The 18,039-nt window shown below is 40.6% G+C and overlaps 1 protein-coding gene across 3 annotated transcripts in view; it reads left to right on the top strand.

Moving 5' to 3' along the window:
- The window catches only part of INSC (INSC spindle orientation adaptor protein), a 250,036-nt gene that overhangs the window by 200,174 nt on the left and 31,823 nt on the right, over positions 1-18,039 (top strand). For all 3 annotated transcript variants that reach the window (XM_061610294.1, XM_061610295.1, XM_061610296.1), the window contains 2 exons: positions 578-749; positions 8,925-9,103. In XM_061610294.1, the coding sequence (XP_061466278.1) occupies positions 578-749; positions 8,925-9,103 (351 nt within the window). The remainder of the gene's footprint in view (positions 1-577; positions 750-8,924; positions 9,104-18,039) is intronic.

Genomic DNA, 18,039 nt, shown 5'->3' with positions numbered 1-18,039 from the left:
GAATTTCTCAGACCTGCTGAGATAAGTAGAATGAGCTAGGATGGGCCAAATGTATCTCTTCCCAGTATTGGTTAGGCAGCAAACTCAGGATAGAAGTTGGGGAGGTGAGGTAGATATGATTCGCCATGAATATTTGTTTTTGTGCAGGCACCTGGTGCTCATAGTGTCTTCACTGTATGCATGATGTCATTTAGCTGGTTATCTTTCTTAGGTTGCAATACCTGGCCTGTCGATGTAATATCTTCAGCTACAGCCAATTCAGAGGCTAGATCCACTGGGACAGGACCCTCGATTTGTGTTTGCAAAGGCCTATATGCAATAAAGTTCATCGTGTGCATGATGTGTTGCAAAGCAGGAGTAAATCAGGAATTTTGACTGGTGTACCTGCCTGCCTTCCCAGTGAAGTTGCTACCATTTATCCACACATTATTGTATACTGCTTGTCCTCTCAGGATTTTTTCTTGAAAACATATTTTTGACATATTTCATGCTTTCGGGAAGGCAGGAAGCTTTACTTGCTTGTTAAACCATGCTGTTGATATTTGTGTTACCTCCTCCTCCTCCTTTTTCTTCCTAGGTTGATGGAATATTATGCCTGGCTGACATCCTTACGGACAATACTCACTCCCAAGCTACCCATGCAGAGGCGGCAGCAGTGATTGCTCAGATTACATCTCCTCAGCTCACCTTCACTCATCATCTCAGCAGTTTCCTAGAGAACATGGAGGAAATTGTCACAGCACTTCTTAGTATGTATATTTGACTACATCATATTATTCTGCACAAATTGGAAAAAAATTAATTAGGACTAGGCTGTACAGGTGGGCAGCTGCGTTGACCTGGGGACCACCACCACCACCCTAGTGGTTGAGTGGAGGAGGCAATCCTGCATGGCTGATGCTCAGCAAGTGACTTTCCTTTAGGAAAGTCCTTGTGGAGGATCACCCACACCCTGCAGAATCGACCCCCCAATTCTGTGCAGATGATGCTTAGCACATGACTTTCTTTAAGAAAAGGACTCTGCAGAATTGCTGATGGACTGATGCTGGGGTTGGGGAGTGGGGGATGCAGCAGGCAGGCAGGAAGCTAGGCTTTCCTTCTCCCGGAAGACACAGCCAGGGATCCAGGATAGGTTTTGGACTTTTCTCAGGGTATTCCTGCCCTGCCTGATTCTTCTTCTTGCCTGATGCCCCTGCCCCATAACAGCCAAGGATTGCTCTGAGTCATGCAACCCGACCAGTCGTGATCCATGACTATCTGAACCTGACTCATCCGATGCCTGAGTACCTTGGAATACGCCTGATTTGACTTGGGACTTAGCTGAATGTGGTAAACAGCTCTAAAATAATACTTGGCAATCAGGAAATAGGAACCTCCTTCAATAAGCATAGTTCTTAATTTTACAATTCACTGCAGTGCTTTCAATCATAGTTTGAGTGTCAGAGGTCAAATATAATTTCTTCTAAAGAAAACAGCAAACTTATGGGGTGTTAATTTAGAGCCTGATGATGAGAACTTAATTCAATGATGCTGTCATGGAGAGTTGAGAAGTTAGGGGTGAAATTGTGGGAAATGCATACAAATGTGTAAGTTTGACTTTTTCTTATACCCAGGCCCCAATGTTTCTTTTTTGCTTTCCTTCCTGAGGATGTGGCAGTTCACGTTGACGTTTGTTTCACTTGCCTAATGTCTTGAATTAGACCTTGCTATTGTATCAGTTTCACAGGCAAATTCCTATAAATAGAGAATCAAGACTTTTGGCTAAAGAGTGTGGTCTCCAGTTTTCCAGTATTCAGTTGGAGCTAGCTACACATGCTGTGTAAATCTATACTATTCCTCTGCCAAAAAAGACATTTTTATTTGATTTGACTTGTTTCTTCTTCAGTTTTAAAGAAAGAAAATAAATGCCTTTTCAGCCAGTTAGACATGTTTATCTGTTTAAGGGCCCATCCTAACTCTCTCTCTCTCTCTCTCTCTCCCTCCCTCTCTCTCTCTCTCTCTCTCTCTCTCTCTCTCTCTCTCTCTCACACACACACACACACACACACACACACACACGGCTTTGTGGATTGGTGGAAAACCACTGCATCTGCTGTCCTGCTGCTTGTGGTGGCTGCAAAGGAAGGTGGCTAGGGCATGACAGTTAGATACAATCCAGCCCCTACTGCTGTGCCAACTCCAGGCTGGTGCAGCAATCAGGGCCAGTGCTGTCATGCAACAGCTTAGAGACCAGCTCAGGATCCAGTGGATCCTGGTTTGACTCAGCCCTGCTCTCTCTCTGCCCTTTGGACACTGCATTTTGAGGCTTTCAGCTGGGGATCTCCCCAGTGGGCCTCCCACCTGTCTGCACATTTGGCAGGTGGGTGAGAAGAGCTGGCACTGACAGAGTGTTGCTTGCATCACTTTGTCAGTGGCAGCTGGCAGAGCCAGGAGAGCTCAGTGGAAGGATACATTGTCTAATCCAATCTCTCCCCCCACAGCCTGTTTTAAGGGGCTTGGATTGCTCTGTTAGCGGGTAGAAACATTTTATTTTATTATTCATCTATAATAATAGAGGAGTGGCCATGCTCACTGCCAGCTCTGGTCCGACCCATTTTTGCTTCCAGACCTGCTCACTGTGAACTCCAGTAATCAGCGTAGAGAACTTTGTAATCAGTAGCTGAAGCAACACTAGAGTGATAGGACCCTATTGATGGCATCATTGTGCTGATAACATACTTACATTATTAAAGATGTAGGGTTATCCTACAAAATGGTCCAGAAATTACCATTGTAAAACACAACTGCCAGGGTACTGCAAGGGAGAGCAGTCAAAGATGACCTAACACCAATACTTTCAAATTAAATTCTGGACTGAATTCAAGATGCTGGTGCTGACCTACAAATGAGTTGGGAACTCGGTATCTGAAGGAAAACCTCTCTCTATACCAGCCTGCCTATGCTATGAGATCAAAGGGAAGAGAGGAGGCCCTTCTCATAGTCCCATCAGACAGTGCCATGCGATAGGGCCTTCTCCATGGTGATGCCCCTGCTATGGAATGTTCTTTATTTGTTTAATGGTGCACACTGGCAGTGGCAGAATTATTAGAATTTTAGGCAGCAAGCAACAATTTTGACAAAAGTATGGAACAGAATGGCCGTTAATGTATTGTGAATAAAGAGGACAAAAGAGGTCACATATTTGCTGTGCTAGTTTACATGTACTGTATATCTGGAAATTTAGAATTAATAACTCTATAATTTAAATAGAAATACAATACATCTCAGCACAGTGGGGAAGACTGTGACCAGGTGATCGCCTGTGTCCCTTCTCAGCCTGCTGTCTGGATACTAACTGTTAACGAGCAGCTTTAATGCCTCTGCTCTTCCTTTGGATGAGTCTTTGTCTTTAAACCAGATTTGGATCAAGCAGCCCTTCAAATGGAGGATGCCTTAATATAGAGGACTGTCCTCTGTAAAGTAGGGTACATGGCCACCCTAATATGGGACCTAGTAATAATGAGGGGTGAGGGAAAATAGTGATCAGGTAAAGGTAGTTGTGCAGCATATAACCCTGATAACTTTTTGGTGGGTTGAGTGAGCCTCATTATTTCTTTATATTGAAGGTGGGAATTAAGCAGCAAGCCTCATAAACCACTGTCCAACACAGGTAGTGGTAGGGATGGGGTTCGCTGCATGGTTCCCATCCACTTTCATTCCAATAGTCTTATCGTTTAATCCTGATCCGCCATGTTTTTGTTCCTGCTTGCTCTCGCACTTGCCGATTCAATCTGCTGTGAGCGTTTTTGGGCGATTTGATCCGCAGTTTATTTATTTAATTTTTGGGGGTGGCCAAAATTTCATAGTTATCAACATCAGGAGCCATGGAGTCTCAAGGTATTATAATGTATGTTAAATGTCTGCATATGTGTTGTTTGTTCATCTATTCTTTACCAAAGAAGGGCGGATCCCAAAGGACCCTCTGGGAAGAGAGGAATAATTTCCCCTTCTTCTCGCAACAAATGCTTTCTGGATTCCAAGGCAAACGCCTTGGAGGTTACCTGACTGGAGCCAAATGGTGTCAGGCTTATGAATGGGTTACCCTTTACCCCAGGATGATCTAGATTCAAAATTGGCTTTATTGGGAACATTTCTGTAAAACACTAAGGTTCCTAAAATTTGGGGAAGTGAGGGCGTGAGAGCAGAGAAAAATGGGGCTAAAGAATGAACCCAGGAGGCTTCACAGCACAGGTATTTCCAAGTATGATGAAGTGCAGTTTTAAATTGGCTAATTGAAGCTGCTTTTCCTTGTTAGCAACGCCTGGGGCTTGGCGGGCGGTTGATTGACAAGTGATGGAGGTCACAAGGGCATGAAACGCTGGCTTCTTAATGGAAATGTGCCATTTACAGAGCGTTGTGAAAATAACTCAATGTAATATAGGGGGAAACTTCAAAAGAATATTCTAGCCAATTACAGCCGCAGCCCACAGCAAGAAATAGGTGCCAGTCTGAAAAGATGGTGAACTATCGAATTCAGCTGGAATCTAGTGCCAGGTCCGATTTGGTGGAAATTCTTTCCCATCCCTAGGTGGTGGTGGTTTCACCCTAAGGTCCCAGGGCACCTTACAACAATTTAAAATATAAATTTAAAAACAGTTTTAAACAAATTACAATCACAAGACTAGGATGGGTCCTAAATATATATATACATCTCAAGTGTCAAAGGCAGGGTAAAGAGGTGCAACTTCAGCAGTCAGCGACAACTGTGTAATGAAGGTGCCAGATACAGTTCTGTGGGGAAGGAATTAGACAGGTGAGAAGCTGCCACAGAGAATGCCCTCTCCTGGGTTAGGCTTGGGAAGGCCACTGAAATCACTCAGTGGACTTAGGTTTACTTAACTCTGTGTTAGAGTATGGTCATAAAGTAGTTCTATGAGTGAAGATGCAGTTACTTATCTTTAGAAATTTTCTTCTAATGTTCTGGTTTCATATTTTTCTATTTCAGTATATTCTATTAAGAATTATTATATGTTGTTATTGTTTGGATTTTGTGTGGTGATGCCTTGTTGGAAATATGCTTGACAATTCAAGGCAGCCGTGTGGTGTAGTGATTAAGGTGTTGGACTAGGACCTGGGAGACCAGGGTTCAAATCCCCACACAGCCATGAAGCTCACTGGGTGACCCTGGGCCAGTCACTGCCTCTCAGCCTCAGAGGAAGGCAATGGTAAACCACCTCTGAAAACCGCTTACCATGAAAACCCTATTTGTAGGGTCGCCATAAGTCAGGATCGACAGCATACTCAACATCTAACAGCATACTCAACATCTCCTCAGAAAGTCCCACTGAGTTCAGTGATGCTTACTTCTAGATAAACAGGTGTAGGATTGCAGCCTAATTGCATTTGTTGTTGGACTGCCTTCATTAGTCTTATTGATTTTAATGACCTTTAAAATGTTAAAAATGGGATTCTGGACATACTCCTTCTTTAAAATAAAAATGGGTGGAATAGCTCCAAATAGAACACTTTTAATTTTTTAAGTTATATTTATCATATTACAAATATATCTAAACACTGGCTTCTTTGTATAATGCTTGTTATTAACATACTATAATCGCAAATACAAAATTAATGCTAAATATTAGAGAAGAAACTCTTATATAACTCCCATCAGCCCGAGACTGTATGACTAATGGTGAAGGATGACGGGAGATAGAGTCTGACAACATCTGGAGGGCAGTGGTTCCCAATTCCTGTATTAAATCATTTATACAGCAGCATCTTCATGTTATATTTAAAAAGAGTAAACAATCGAACTGGATGAATTCACTCATGGAAATGAGTAGGAGTTCTCCAGTGTATAGTTTAAACTCTTAACAGTACAATTCTATGCCTTTCTACTAGGAATAAAAAGATCTGTTAATTTCGGTTCGCTCAGTTTCTCATTTTTCCAGTCTTAAGTTCTGTAGCAATTTGTGATTTTTTTTTAAACAACTCGTGAAAGTTCTTCAGCATTTTAGTGTGAATTTCTCCTACTAAACACATTTTTGTATGCAATTTTGGCTAATGTACACATTTTTGCAAGCAATTTCTCCTAATATAATGCATTTTTGTAATTTTCATTAATATATTCATTTTTATGCAAATTTGCCCCTAATATATGTATTTTTGTAAACAGTGGTTGGTTGGAGAACTGCATTACAAAATTTGGATAAGTGAATCATCATCATAAGTGCAAATTTTGAAGGAGGACTGTGTTTCAGTTCTCATATTATTTTGGGCAGTGCGAATTTGATAAATTCAGCTTTAACACAATCTGAATAGAATTTCTTCCCCATCCCTGCTCTCTACTCAGAAGTAAGTCTCATTGAGTTCAACGGGACTTACTCCAAGGTGTGTAAAGTATTTCAGCCTCAGAGAACAATCCTATGGAGGTGGTGATAGAGCGAGCCCATGGTGGACCTGCCTCTACTTCCTTTGCCCTGCCTGCTCACTGCAGCCAGAGCAGGGGCTGTTGGTGGAAGGTTTTTTTCTTCTATCAAACTTTTTTTACAATCCTCCCATTTATACTAAAGGGAGGGAAATTAATTATGACAGCTCAAGGTAGTTTTTGGCCCTTTTGTGGAGGCACATCAGAGAAGCAAGGAGACTTTAGATCTTGCAGATTCGAGTTTGCCTCTGACACGTCCCATTTCAGACTCTACCAATCGGAGTATGTCTACATGGGTTGAGCTTTCTGGGAGTGTACTGGGATCTCCTCCAGGGTATATGTGCTGTCCCACTAAAATGGCTCCTCTCTACTGGCAGACCTGCATTTACGTTGATACCTAAGGCCCCCTCAGCCAGACTCTCAGCAATGATTTCTCTGTTAATCTCATTAGTTTCATTTTCTCTTGGCAATGGCCTAAGTGATAATGTTGATTTTGCTTGTGCAAGCCATCTTGTGTACTTTTGCAGAAATTACAAATTCAGTAACAACAGGTTTATTGTGGTGCAAGTTTTTTAAAAATCCAGGACATTGTTCCAGGGCTTCGTGGGCTTCTCATACTTGCACTCTTTGGTACTGAGCATAAGTGTTTATGTCAAAAGTATATAAGGCAGAAGCTTACACATTGTTGAATGTATACATTTTTGTGTCTGAGGATTTGTGGCATATAATATTCAAATAGCACAACAATAGCATTCCCAAAGTTTCCATTCATCTTGGTATTTCAAACCATAGATCCTGCTGTCTATCAATCAAGGATAGTTTAAACACATCACTTGCAGCATCATTTGAGCATGAGGTATTGTGGTCAGGATTATGATGAAGAGGTAGGTTGGGAAAGATTTAGATATTTTTCTGCTGTTACCACCAAAGCAACACCTAATTTAGACAGGCAAGCTATGTCTAAGCACATTTAGAAAGAAAATACTGCAACTTTGGCTGTGGGGGTGCAGTGGGGAAACCTTCACACTAATCAATCACCAATTTCTCTATAATATTTATAGCTGAGTAATTGAATTACTTTTCTCATATATTTAATCTTTAAACTACAGTGAAATCAAAATTGCTGAGTGAGTCAAACCTTAGTTAAAATAAATATGTATAGGAATTAAAAGGCACTTTGAAAGTTATGATAGCAGTATCTACCGCAGTTTTTAAGAGGACTTCCATGGGTGGGATTATACAGGATATTCTTAGATCCCAGTGACATAGTGGAAGTGACAGCAAGATGAATTGCAGAATTATACTCTCACAGATCAATTGGTTTTACCCATCTGCCCATAGAATCTCATTTTATTTAGTAATATAACATCATCTTGAACAACATCCAATGTAAGCTGCTAAGTGTACTATCCCAGGCTGCTAAAGAAGTCTGCTCACAGAGACTTTAGTTCTTGATTTATCTTCCTATCTGTACAGTCAGTGGGAATATAAATAGAAATGCCTAATATCTATAATAAATATTAACAAGCAATTCTGGAAATGATAATACAATGACTTTGCTAAATGGTAGTTGCTTTCTGGATGATGTAACTTTTGTTAGTGATAAGTGTATGTTAAACAAAAGCAAATCTTCAGGGGACTTTTAGAGTACAAAGCTTTCAATGCTGGACAAGTATGTGATTTATTTTAATCAAATTCCAAATGAGTGGCCATGCTAATGTGTGTGTGTGTGGGGGGGAAGAGTAAGAAGACTGTGGCACTTAAGAGACTAATGACGCCCTGATTGAGAGCTTGACACATGCTCTGATAACAAGCAGGAGGTTCTGAGCGTTTGGGCTTTTCCATTTGTTTTAATTGAGAGGCACCATTGGCTTCCACATTTTGTAAGCATGGATCAGGCCTCACTATTGGAAAAAAAAATAGTTTAGAAGGGCAACTCCATGGCGTTAAAAACCCACCACAGTAGATTGGAGTATAAGGTTGCAATCCAGAGGTAGAGGCACGTTCCACAGAAATCAGTGCAACTTCAAGGTATATATAAGCATTTAAATAAGGAGTACCCAATGTAGTGCCCTCTAGTTGTTGTTGGACTTCAACTCCTATTAGCCCAGCCAACAGAGCCAATGGTCAGGGGTGATGAGAGTAGTAGTCTGGTAACATCTGGAAGGTACCACATAAGCTCCCCTGGATTTAAATACATTTTAACTTTCTCTGGATTGTGTTCTTACTAGTATATTGTCACATGAACTTTGAGCAGCAACAGCCAATTTCAATACCCAATGCATGAAGTGAACTGAGAGAAGTTATTAGCAAAATGTATATGCATGGTTTGAGTTGCACTGAAGGATAAATCAAATTATTAAGGGACTGCAAAACAAAAGCTAAAACAAAACACCAACCTTATCTTTATAGCTAGTATAATAAATACTGATGGAACGCAAAACCTTAATTTTTGTTTCAGTAATCTAATACTTCTAATTTAATATTTTAATCACATTGTTTTCTGTATATCTAGAATTGTGCCAAGAGGCCACTTCTGGAGAGGTTTTCTTGCTGGCTTCAGCTGCACTTGCCAACATCACATTTTTTGATACAATAGCCTGTGAGATGTTGCTTCAGCTAGATGCAGTCAACATTCTTATAGCAGCTTGTTGGGACAAACAAAAAGTGGATAGTCCCTATTCCCGAGATCAGGTAAGTGAATACACATCTATATGTTGCTATAGAACAGAGTGGGGAACCTTGTTCAAACTGAAACCACATTGTCTTCCAGGTAATAAATAATAAAACTTTAAAAAATAATGTGCTGAGGGCCACATGCCAGTGGCGGGTGAGGCAAAAGTGGGTGGATACAGCACTGTTACCTTGTTTCTATACTCTGTCTCTCTTTCTCTCTTCTGTCCTCCATTTAGGCAAGCAAGAAACATTACCAGAATTAAAGAACATATTGCAGACAGGCAAAAACACTCAAGGAGGATGCAAAGTAGAACCAGTAAGGCAGGAGCAGTCAGCTGGGTGAAGTGGTGGCCCTCATTTGACCTTCCATTGCCCACATCACTGCTGCTTACCAGGAGGTAGAAGCAGAGGGGTGAGGAGGGAGTGAAGCAGTGCCAATCCAGTGGTCCCACCCACATGTTTACACCACACAAACCTTGCTGTTGCCTTGCCCCTCCCCTTCTACCTCCCATTAAGCAGCAGTGATGTGGGTAATGGGAGATCAGGTGAGTGCCACCTCCCTTCCTGTAGCAGGCAGTGTGACGTGACTGGGGAGGGTGGATTGGGGAGAATCCTAAGGGTCAGACAGAGATGCTTGGAGGGCTATATTCAGCTCCTGGACCTGAGGTTCTCTCCCCCCCCCACTATAGAAGTTGATGTGTATGGCTGTCATAATTCAGTGTCCTGGACTCATTCACCCATGCATATACATTATCACGTAGTGACTTGCATTTGTGAATGAGCCATCACAGATCAGATACCAAATACTTCCAGATCATCTACTTTTTCTAAAGTAGTGAGTAATCAAGTAATGAGAAATCAAGTAATATATATGCATGTGTAAACCAGTCTTCTAATAAAATCTTCTAACAGTGTTTGGCCAAATGGAGTCAGCTTTCCAGAGTTCATCAGATTGATTTTGTCCCTATATATGGTACAGTGCTGAGATAAGATTAGAAAAGCAAATTCAGCTATAATTTAGGAACTGGAGAAACACAATGAATTTGCTGCACTGATGTCATTTTTGGCTACAGGGAGGCTCAAGAAATGGTAGGTGAGAAAAACCTGCCCTTTTCAGGCAGAATTGCCTATTGTTGTTGTCATTATTATTATTATTAAAATGTATATACCCCCCTTCATCAAAAGACCTCAGAGCAGTTTACAACACACAACATAATAAATATATATTTCAATACATAATACCCATACAATAAAAAACAACAGTTATATAAATACAATTCATAATAATAAACAATACATAGTAATAGATCAGGTGTGGGAAAACGGTGGCACTCTCAATGTTGCTGAACTGCAATTCCCATCAAGCCCATCAGCATGGCCACTGCCCAGGGATGATGGGAGCTGTAGCTCAGCAATATCAAGAGGACCAGAGGTTGCCCACCCCTGCAACAGCTAATACATAATAGTACATAATGAATCATAAATATAATACAATGTGTCATTGGAGTAGTGGGATTCTCTTTATACTGTGTGATGTGGGCTATGGCTAAGTGATGTATCCATTGTATCACAATTCCTTGACAGAGGTTACAGAATCCCACCTCTGCATGATGACATTCCATGTGGCAAGTGCAACGTTTGAAAGCCCTTTGCCACCTATGTAATATTGGCATGGAGATGGCAGACCTGATACAGCTGGTATGTGTGATAAGGGGCTGTTGAACATTATGCCTGCCATGTGTGGCCAGTAACTTTACATCGACCATCAGCCATTTAGGTTCCAGTAGTAGCTGTGGAGTTAATCCACTAATATTGTTTTCTATGGTAGCGTCACAGTCATGTCTCTCAGCACTGGCCACTTCTAAGAACCTTTTGAAAGATTGTACTCTTCTATCTTCCTCTTAATACAGTGGGTTTCATAACTGTAGAGATAAAACCAAAGAGATTTAGGCTAATTAACAGGTATCCTCTAGGTGTATATATAACCTTGACATAGGACTGTTGCAATGTTCTCTTTGTTGTGTAGGGCTTCCCTTGTATGGTTAGGTTGCTGAATAATGCACCCTAATGTGAGCACATTACCCCTTTGTTCAAACAACTGCACTGGCTGCCAATATGTTATTGGGCCAGGTGGAAGATGATGTTGATATATAAGACCTGAAACAACTTGGGCCCTGGTTACCTGAGAGAGTGCCTTCCTGTTCACTGAGATCTAAAAATGAAGCACTCCCGGTTGTTTCATTGCTTGCATGTGTACATCTTGCAGCAACTGGGGGGGGGGAGGAGGAGGAGGCAGGACTTCTCTGTTGTGGCACCCAACTGTTGGAATTCCCTTCTCCCTGATGTATGACAGATGCCAACCTTAATTGTGCTTCGGGGGGGCAGAAGGGTTGGAGCATTGGTCACTATAAAAGGTTTCAGGGGCAGGAATGTTTCCATAGTTAATGACAAAAACAAACCACAATTTATGTATTTTAATTAGGAACTATAATTTTACAAACTATAAGTTTCCAAAAATCAAATCAATTTAAAATCCACAGCAAAATAGTTTTGTAAACTAAATAACAGTGACTAGGAAGTAAATATATATTGTGCAAGTCATCCTACTTTAATTCTCTGAACTGTTAATCAAGTCTAACGTGCCGTGCTTTCTCTGCAAACTTGCAGAGGAACTGTTCACTTGAAATTCCTTCAAATACACCACTTTCAAAAGCGAAGATTACTAAGTTTGCTTTTCTCTGATGAAGCACTGAATGCCTGTATGATTTCAACACAAAGTGGAGAACAAATTTTCACACATAGCTATAGATGCACCAAAAGTGCATCCTGCAGCATACATAATCTACATGCGTGGAAAGGCTTCCTTGTACAGGTACAATGTTTTAGTAAGCTTGTGAACTGTGAGCTCAGTTCTCCTGAGGCAGCTGCTTCCTGACACCAAATACCCTGGTCTCCTTTGCCATGCCAGGAAAGCAATTAAGAGGAGTTTCACTTTAAAAATTAAATTAATAATTAATTAATAATTAATAAATTAAATAAATATAACTTTTCATGAGGAAATGTTTGATAGCATATTTCTCTGAACTACAGGTGCTAAAATTAACTGTGCAAGCACATAATCTCTGTTCTACAGAAAGGCCCTGGGCCAGCCAGCTAATATAGCTTCTGATGGCTGTACCAACAAATCTCACATGCCCTATTTTAGGTAGTACATAAATTTGCATGAGAAAAGTTAAATAAGGTGCATTTGTCATAATGATCATACACAGTTGTGTAGAGGTCTAAAACCATTGCAACTAAAGCTCTAGCCCGATTATACTCTTCAAAACCATTTTGAAATGGAACTAGCTTTAAAGGATTGAAAGGATATATTTCCCCCCTTTTTTTTACAAACTAGGGAAGAAATGCTCCCCCCCCCCAGTATTCCAGCTCCCCATTGCCTGCGCTATGTTAGTAAGGTCTCATTAGGCTTCCTGGGCCTTAGATACTCAGCTCACTCATGTCTCTGCTTTTTCTCAGATCCTGTCCTGAACTAGTCAAGGCTGCTGCACAGTCTGGGCCCCAAAGCCTAGGCACATCCACCAGATGCATTAATGATACCCACCAACCTACAGAGGCTGGCTGAGCACTACAGGGGAGGGGGAGATGCTCTGCAGTGCATAACAACACTGACCTTCCTGCCTTTCCTTCCTCCAATTGAAAACCCTTAAGTTTACCCACGCCCTCCCGCATGCATCAAGAATTGTGTTTACTTAATTCACACTTTTGACTCTTAGATTTGCTGTGTTTGCATTCCCTTGGTAAATTTGCATTGCCCCTCTCTTTGGATGCCTAAACTGTATTTCTAAAAGCCCAACTGAAATTTTAAGTTACTGCAATGCTAGAAATTTAAGGATTGAAGGAAAATTTCATTGGGGGGGCAGAATCATCATTTTAGGGGCAATGCCTTCATTGACACCCCTCCCATCGCTACAACCCTGCCATAACTGTGGTAAGTCACCATTTTGTATGCAGGTGTCATCTATATTACCCCCTACTTGATATAAATATGATTTTTTTATTACCACTTTTTTTTTTTACAAAAAGAGCTCTCTTTGAAATACTAAACTGCTCCATTCAGTAAAATGGATGGATTAGCCATGCCAGGCTGCAAATATATTGTAAGTTAGAAATGATTAAAAGAGCAAATGGATAGAAATGACGTTTTTATCCAATGAGTCATCTTGCCAAAAATGGAAGAGAAATAAATTAATTGAGATCAAATGTTACCCAGTATTTCCTCAAACACAGCAATGATGGCTTCTACAAATATGATAAATTTAAATAAAAAAATTTTCCTAATAGAAAATGTACTGCAATTTTTGTTTTCTTTCTTTTTGTGGCATCACTGCTGGCTTTTGTAAAATATTTTTCTCTGGCAAATGCAAGTTCACTTCAGACAGCATACATGTGGTAGGTGTACTCTGTAAACTAGTAGTGTTTCACAGCCTGTTCCACAAATAAGAGCATGTGGATTTGAGTACATTTTATTTATATTTTATTACTCTTTCCACAATTTGCTTTTCCTTTCATGTACCTCTTTATTGGGGTCTTCAGCAGTCCTAAGCATTACTTCTGTAGCCTGCCGACACACCTGCACCTCCTTGGCCTCAATACTGCCCTGCTCTGCACTGTTTTAATAAGTGGCAGTGATGCTGGGAGATGGACGTTTTGGTGATGCTTCTCCCTTCCCCCTGCTCCCTGGCCCAACTGTTCCTACTTGAAAAGGAAGGACTTGGCAGTGCTTCTAAAACTGTTCCAATATTTGCAAGTTTCTGGAAGAAATTTTGCAAAAATGGAAAAACCACTGAGCATGCCTCTATATTTATATTTTTTAAAAGGTCCTTGTGGTTTCCCAACCAGGCACTGATTAACTTTGCTAGTGCTAAAGCATCAGGCTTTTCCACACCATTCACTGCTGTATACCTTTTTTTATATAGACTTGGAAAACTCATAGTATACAGAAGCAAGTACTCTTGGCAGATTTTTTAAAAAGACTGATTCCCATATTCTATATCCAGTCATTTTTTACCAGTTCACATAGTTGAATTCTCATTGGAGTTTATAGGGTCTTGATTACTTGATTGCACTTAGCCAGATGTTTCCAGGTGACCTAGGGCAAGTCCTGCGGCATCTGACTATGGACTACCCAGTAGGCCAAGGGTTGCAGGACACATCCTCCACCTGCTGCACCAGACAGCACACAAAAAATTAATGGCGGTTGCTTTGGGGTACCTTTGGTAGGAAAAGAGAGTGGAATAGGAGGAGAGGACATCTCTACTGTTGTTGCTGCTGCCTGCTACTGCTGATAGCTCAAAACCCAACTGCTCTCAAAAGGAAGCAACTATAATGCACCGTCTTCTCTCTGAAACAAATAGCAAGATGGAGTGAAACACCTCTGCCTGGAAGAGTAAGATGGTGGTGCTCTCAGGCTTTGCAAGCAGTAAGGATTTTATAGTGTGAAACAAGCGCAACTCTAATACAATCCTCTAATACAATAGCAGATTGTCCAGAACAGTACAGGGGTGGGGAGAACATCAGAAGAGTCCTGCTGGGCCAGGCCAATGGCCTATCTAGTCCAGCATCCTGTTCTCACAGTGGCTAGCCAGATGCCCATGGGAAACCCACAAGCAGAACTTGAGCGCAAAAATTCCTCACCAGTGATTTCCAGCAACTGATATAAAATGGAGGGCATCCCTTTTTCAAAAATGCAAACTTTAAAGGCTACCCTTGCACAAACTACCTTGCCTCTGTCTATCTGAAATTTGATGGGCTTGATTCCCCCCACCCTTGCTGAAAAGGGACTACCTTACCTGAAAATGTTATCCAGTTTTGCCCCCCAGTAAAAAAGTTGCAGGTACTTGGTGCTTGACAACACTAAAAGGAACAAACCAAATGTACAGCTGTTTGTTGATTTCCCCATTATAATAATATAGCCATACTCGCCATTATGGGGAGACATCTGAAGCTTCAGAAAATGAACTGAAGTGAAGCTCCACCTCAGATCAAAACTAAGATGCAATGCCTTTCCAAGGCTCGGAACTTGAAGCAGCTTTCCATACAAAGTGGGTTCTGAACCTAATATTTATTTAGGGCTCAATCATTTTATGGTTCACTGGGACAATAGACCAGCAGCTTGAATATTGTCCAAAAGCAGTACCTTTTTTTTTTTTGAAACATCACAGCATGCCTATTGGCTAAAGTTTTCTTTGTTTCTCTTGAGCATTTTGCATAATACATCCTGGCATGTGTGACACAGTCATTTACGAAGTGACTGAGCTCACATTTAGAAAACAAGTTCAAAAGCATTGCTTATGTAGTAAGGGGTGAGGTAATCATTTTGTCTCTGTTAACAAAGCTGAATATGATGAATTACATAATTAAATTTCTCAAAATACTTAGGAAATGAAACAAGTGGCACTACTGCCAGTAATGCACGTAAAAATAGGATCAGGGCAGGGCTTAGGAGTCTGGCTTTTATGAACTCCAGCAATGCATATATAACAATGCTATCTAATTGCTTTTGTATATGAAACCATAATCACTTATTTGTCTCTTTCAAAAAAGTGCTTATCTATGCTATTTATATCCTGGGTTTGTTTACAAGAATATAAGGGCTACCAAGACATAATGATTGTCAAATCACCCATGTCAGGAGCTGCTTTCAGACATTACCCTCCTGTGGTGGGGAAAGGGTGCCCCCCATGGTCCCATCTTAACATTCCTGTCCTCACTGGCTCAATTCTCATACATTTGCATATTGGCAGAACTTAGGTCTAAAGGTGAAAGCTACATAGATTTGACTGAATGCACATGGGCTCCTCCATGTCATTCAGAACCCTGTACTATTGGGATTCCTGGTAGATGTAGGAGGCACCTATGTGTGTTTCCCTCTCAGACCTTCTCCACAATGCACAGCAGGGCTGTTTTGCAGAGAACTAGAGCACACAGCTCCTTTCCTCCTTTTACTTATTCTTGGAATGCTGGAGAGTAACTTCTGAAGGAATCTTTAGATAGCTGTAAAACATGTATTAAAATTCAGTACAGTGGAATAATCATTAAGAGGATCCCAGAATATCAAATATCCTAGTCCTTACTCAGAGTTCAGTAAAAATACAGGTGATATAGTATTTGTATGTGTATGAGGAAGAGAAGAGATGAAGTATCCGGAGTCTCTGTTTTTCGAGTTCAACTGTTGGTGGCAACTTAAGAGTTAAAACAAATGTGGGCTCTGAGATGTCTTTAGTTGGTAAAAGCTGCATCTGAAACGGGGTGAGTGTGTGCTCCATTTCAGAATGGATTCAGCTCAGTTCAGTTTAATCTTTCCAAATCACCGCTCGACACAAAAACATTCCCAAAGGGCTGTCACGCTAAATTAAATAACATATTCCTTAACATGCACAACTTATACTCTCAAACATAGTAAAGAATAACAAAATCACACAATAATAATAATAATTTACACTAGGATGTTGCACACTAAACTTCTGTGGAGGGGGGAATTCCATATGTGCAGCCACACCATGGAAAATGCTCTACACTGCAAGCCAAATGGTACACTTCATGCATAGCATAGACCTACATCTCTCTTTTTCTTTAATAAATTATAGGTATGGAGGGGATACCATTGGAAACATTTTTCTAACCCTTATAGATTTGAGAGGACGATTTTCATCCTGATAATAACTAGGGAGGAAAGAGATAAACCTCCCCCAGGTACTTCGGTCCTGATAACAATTGCCTTTCCCTTCTGTAATTAATGAAAGAAAACCTGAAAAGTAGCTGCACCCTAATACTTTTAAGAATATCTTGATGTTTGGCCCTGAAAAACCACTAAGGAGTGTCCTGTAAAGGAGGTGTACAAGATAGCTGAATCAACATAAATTGTACTGGTTTAACAATTGGAGTTGTTCAGAGTGAACTATAGGATTAGGGCACCAGAAACCTTGGGATTGGGATATTTTCCCTGAAACAGTTTTTTTGGATGATTTTGCAAAAAATGCTTTACTTTTCTTCTTGTATGTCCTTTAAATGCTGCTAAAAAGCATCATCCTATTAAAAACCTTATGAGAATTCTGCATTTCATTCATACATAGACATTCAGTCAAACTTTGATGCTTTTTACCAACGTGATACAAAAAGATAGCCTGACTTCTGTTATCTGTGCTTTGGTAACATCTAAGTTAGATTACTGCAATGCTTTATACACAGGGCTGCCTTTGAAAACAGTTTGGAAACTGCCACTGGTGCAGAATTCAGCAGCCAGACTGCCCACCAGGACAAGACGGTCTGAGCACATAACACCAATCCTGGTACAACTGCACTGGCTACCAATTAGTTTTGGGGCTCAATTCAAAGTGCTGGTTTTGATCTCTAAAGCCTTATATGTCTCAGGGCCCCAATACCTCAAGGACTCTTTCTCTATATATGTACCAACCCAGACTCTGTGGTCAGCATCGGAAGCCCTTCTTCATGTGTCCCTCCAAAGGAGGTGCAGAGAGTGGCAACATAAGGATGGGCCTTACTGTAAACCGCCCAGAGAGCTTTGGCAGTATACAAGTATAATAAATAAATAAATAAATAAGTGGTGGCCCCCTATTTGTGGAATGCTCTCCCCAGGGAGGTACACCTGAGGCCATCTTTATCCATCTTTAGGCGCCAGGCAAAACATTTGTCTTCTCCCAGGCATTTGGTTCTTAACTTTGGAAAACATTTTGGAGAGCTTCTGTTCTGTAGCCTTCCTAAGAAAGCTTGCTTCACCACCTGGTGTACTGTTCTGTTTTTAATTTTTTTATATATATTTAAAAATCTTATTTTTTATTTTTATTTTTTATTAACTGTAAGTTGCTTTGAGTGTGCATATGTGTGTAGAAAAGCGACTATCAAATTTAATCAATCAATCAATTAAAATGATG

This window comes from Rhineura floridana, chromosome 2 (assembly GCF_030035675.1).
Source record: "Rhineura floridana isolate rRhiFlo1 chromosome 2, rRhiFlo1.hap2, whole genome shotgun sequence".
Taxonomy (NCBI): Eukaryota; Metazoa; Chordata; class Lepidosauria; order Squamata; family Rhineuridae; genus Rhineura; species Rhineura floridana.
The sequence above is the reverse complement of the archived record's forward strand: the minus strand, read 5'-3'. Positions and strand labels throughout refer to the sequence as shown.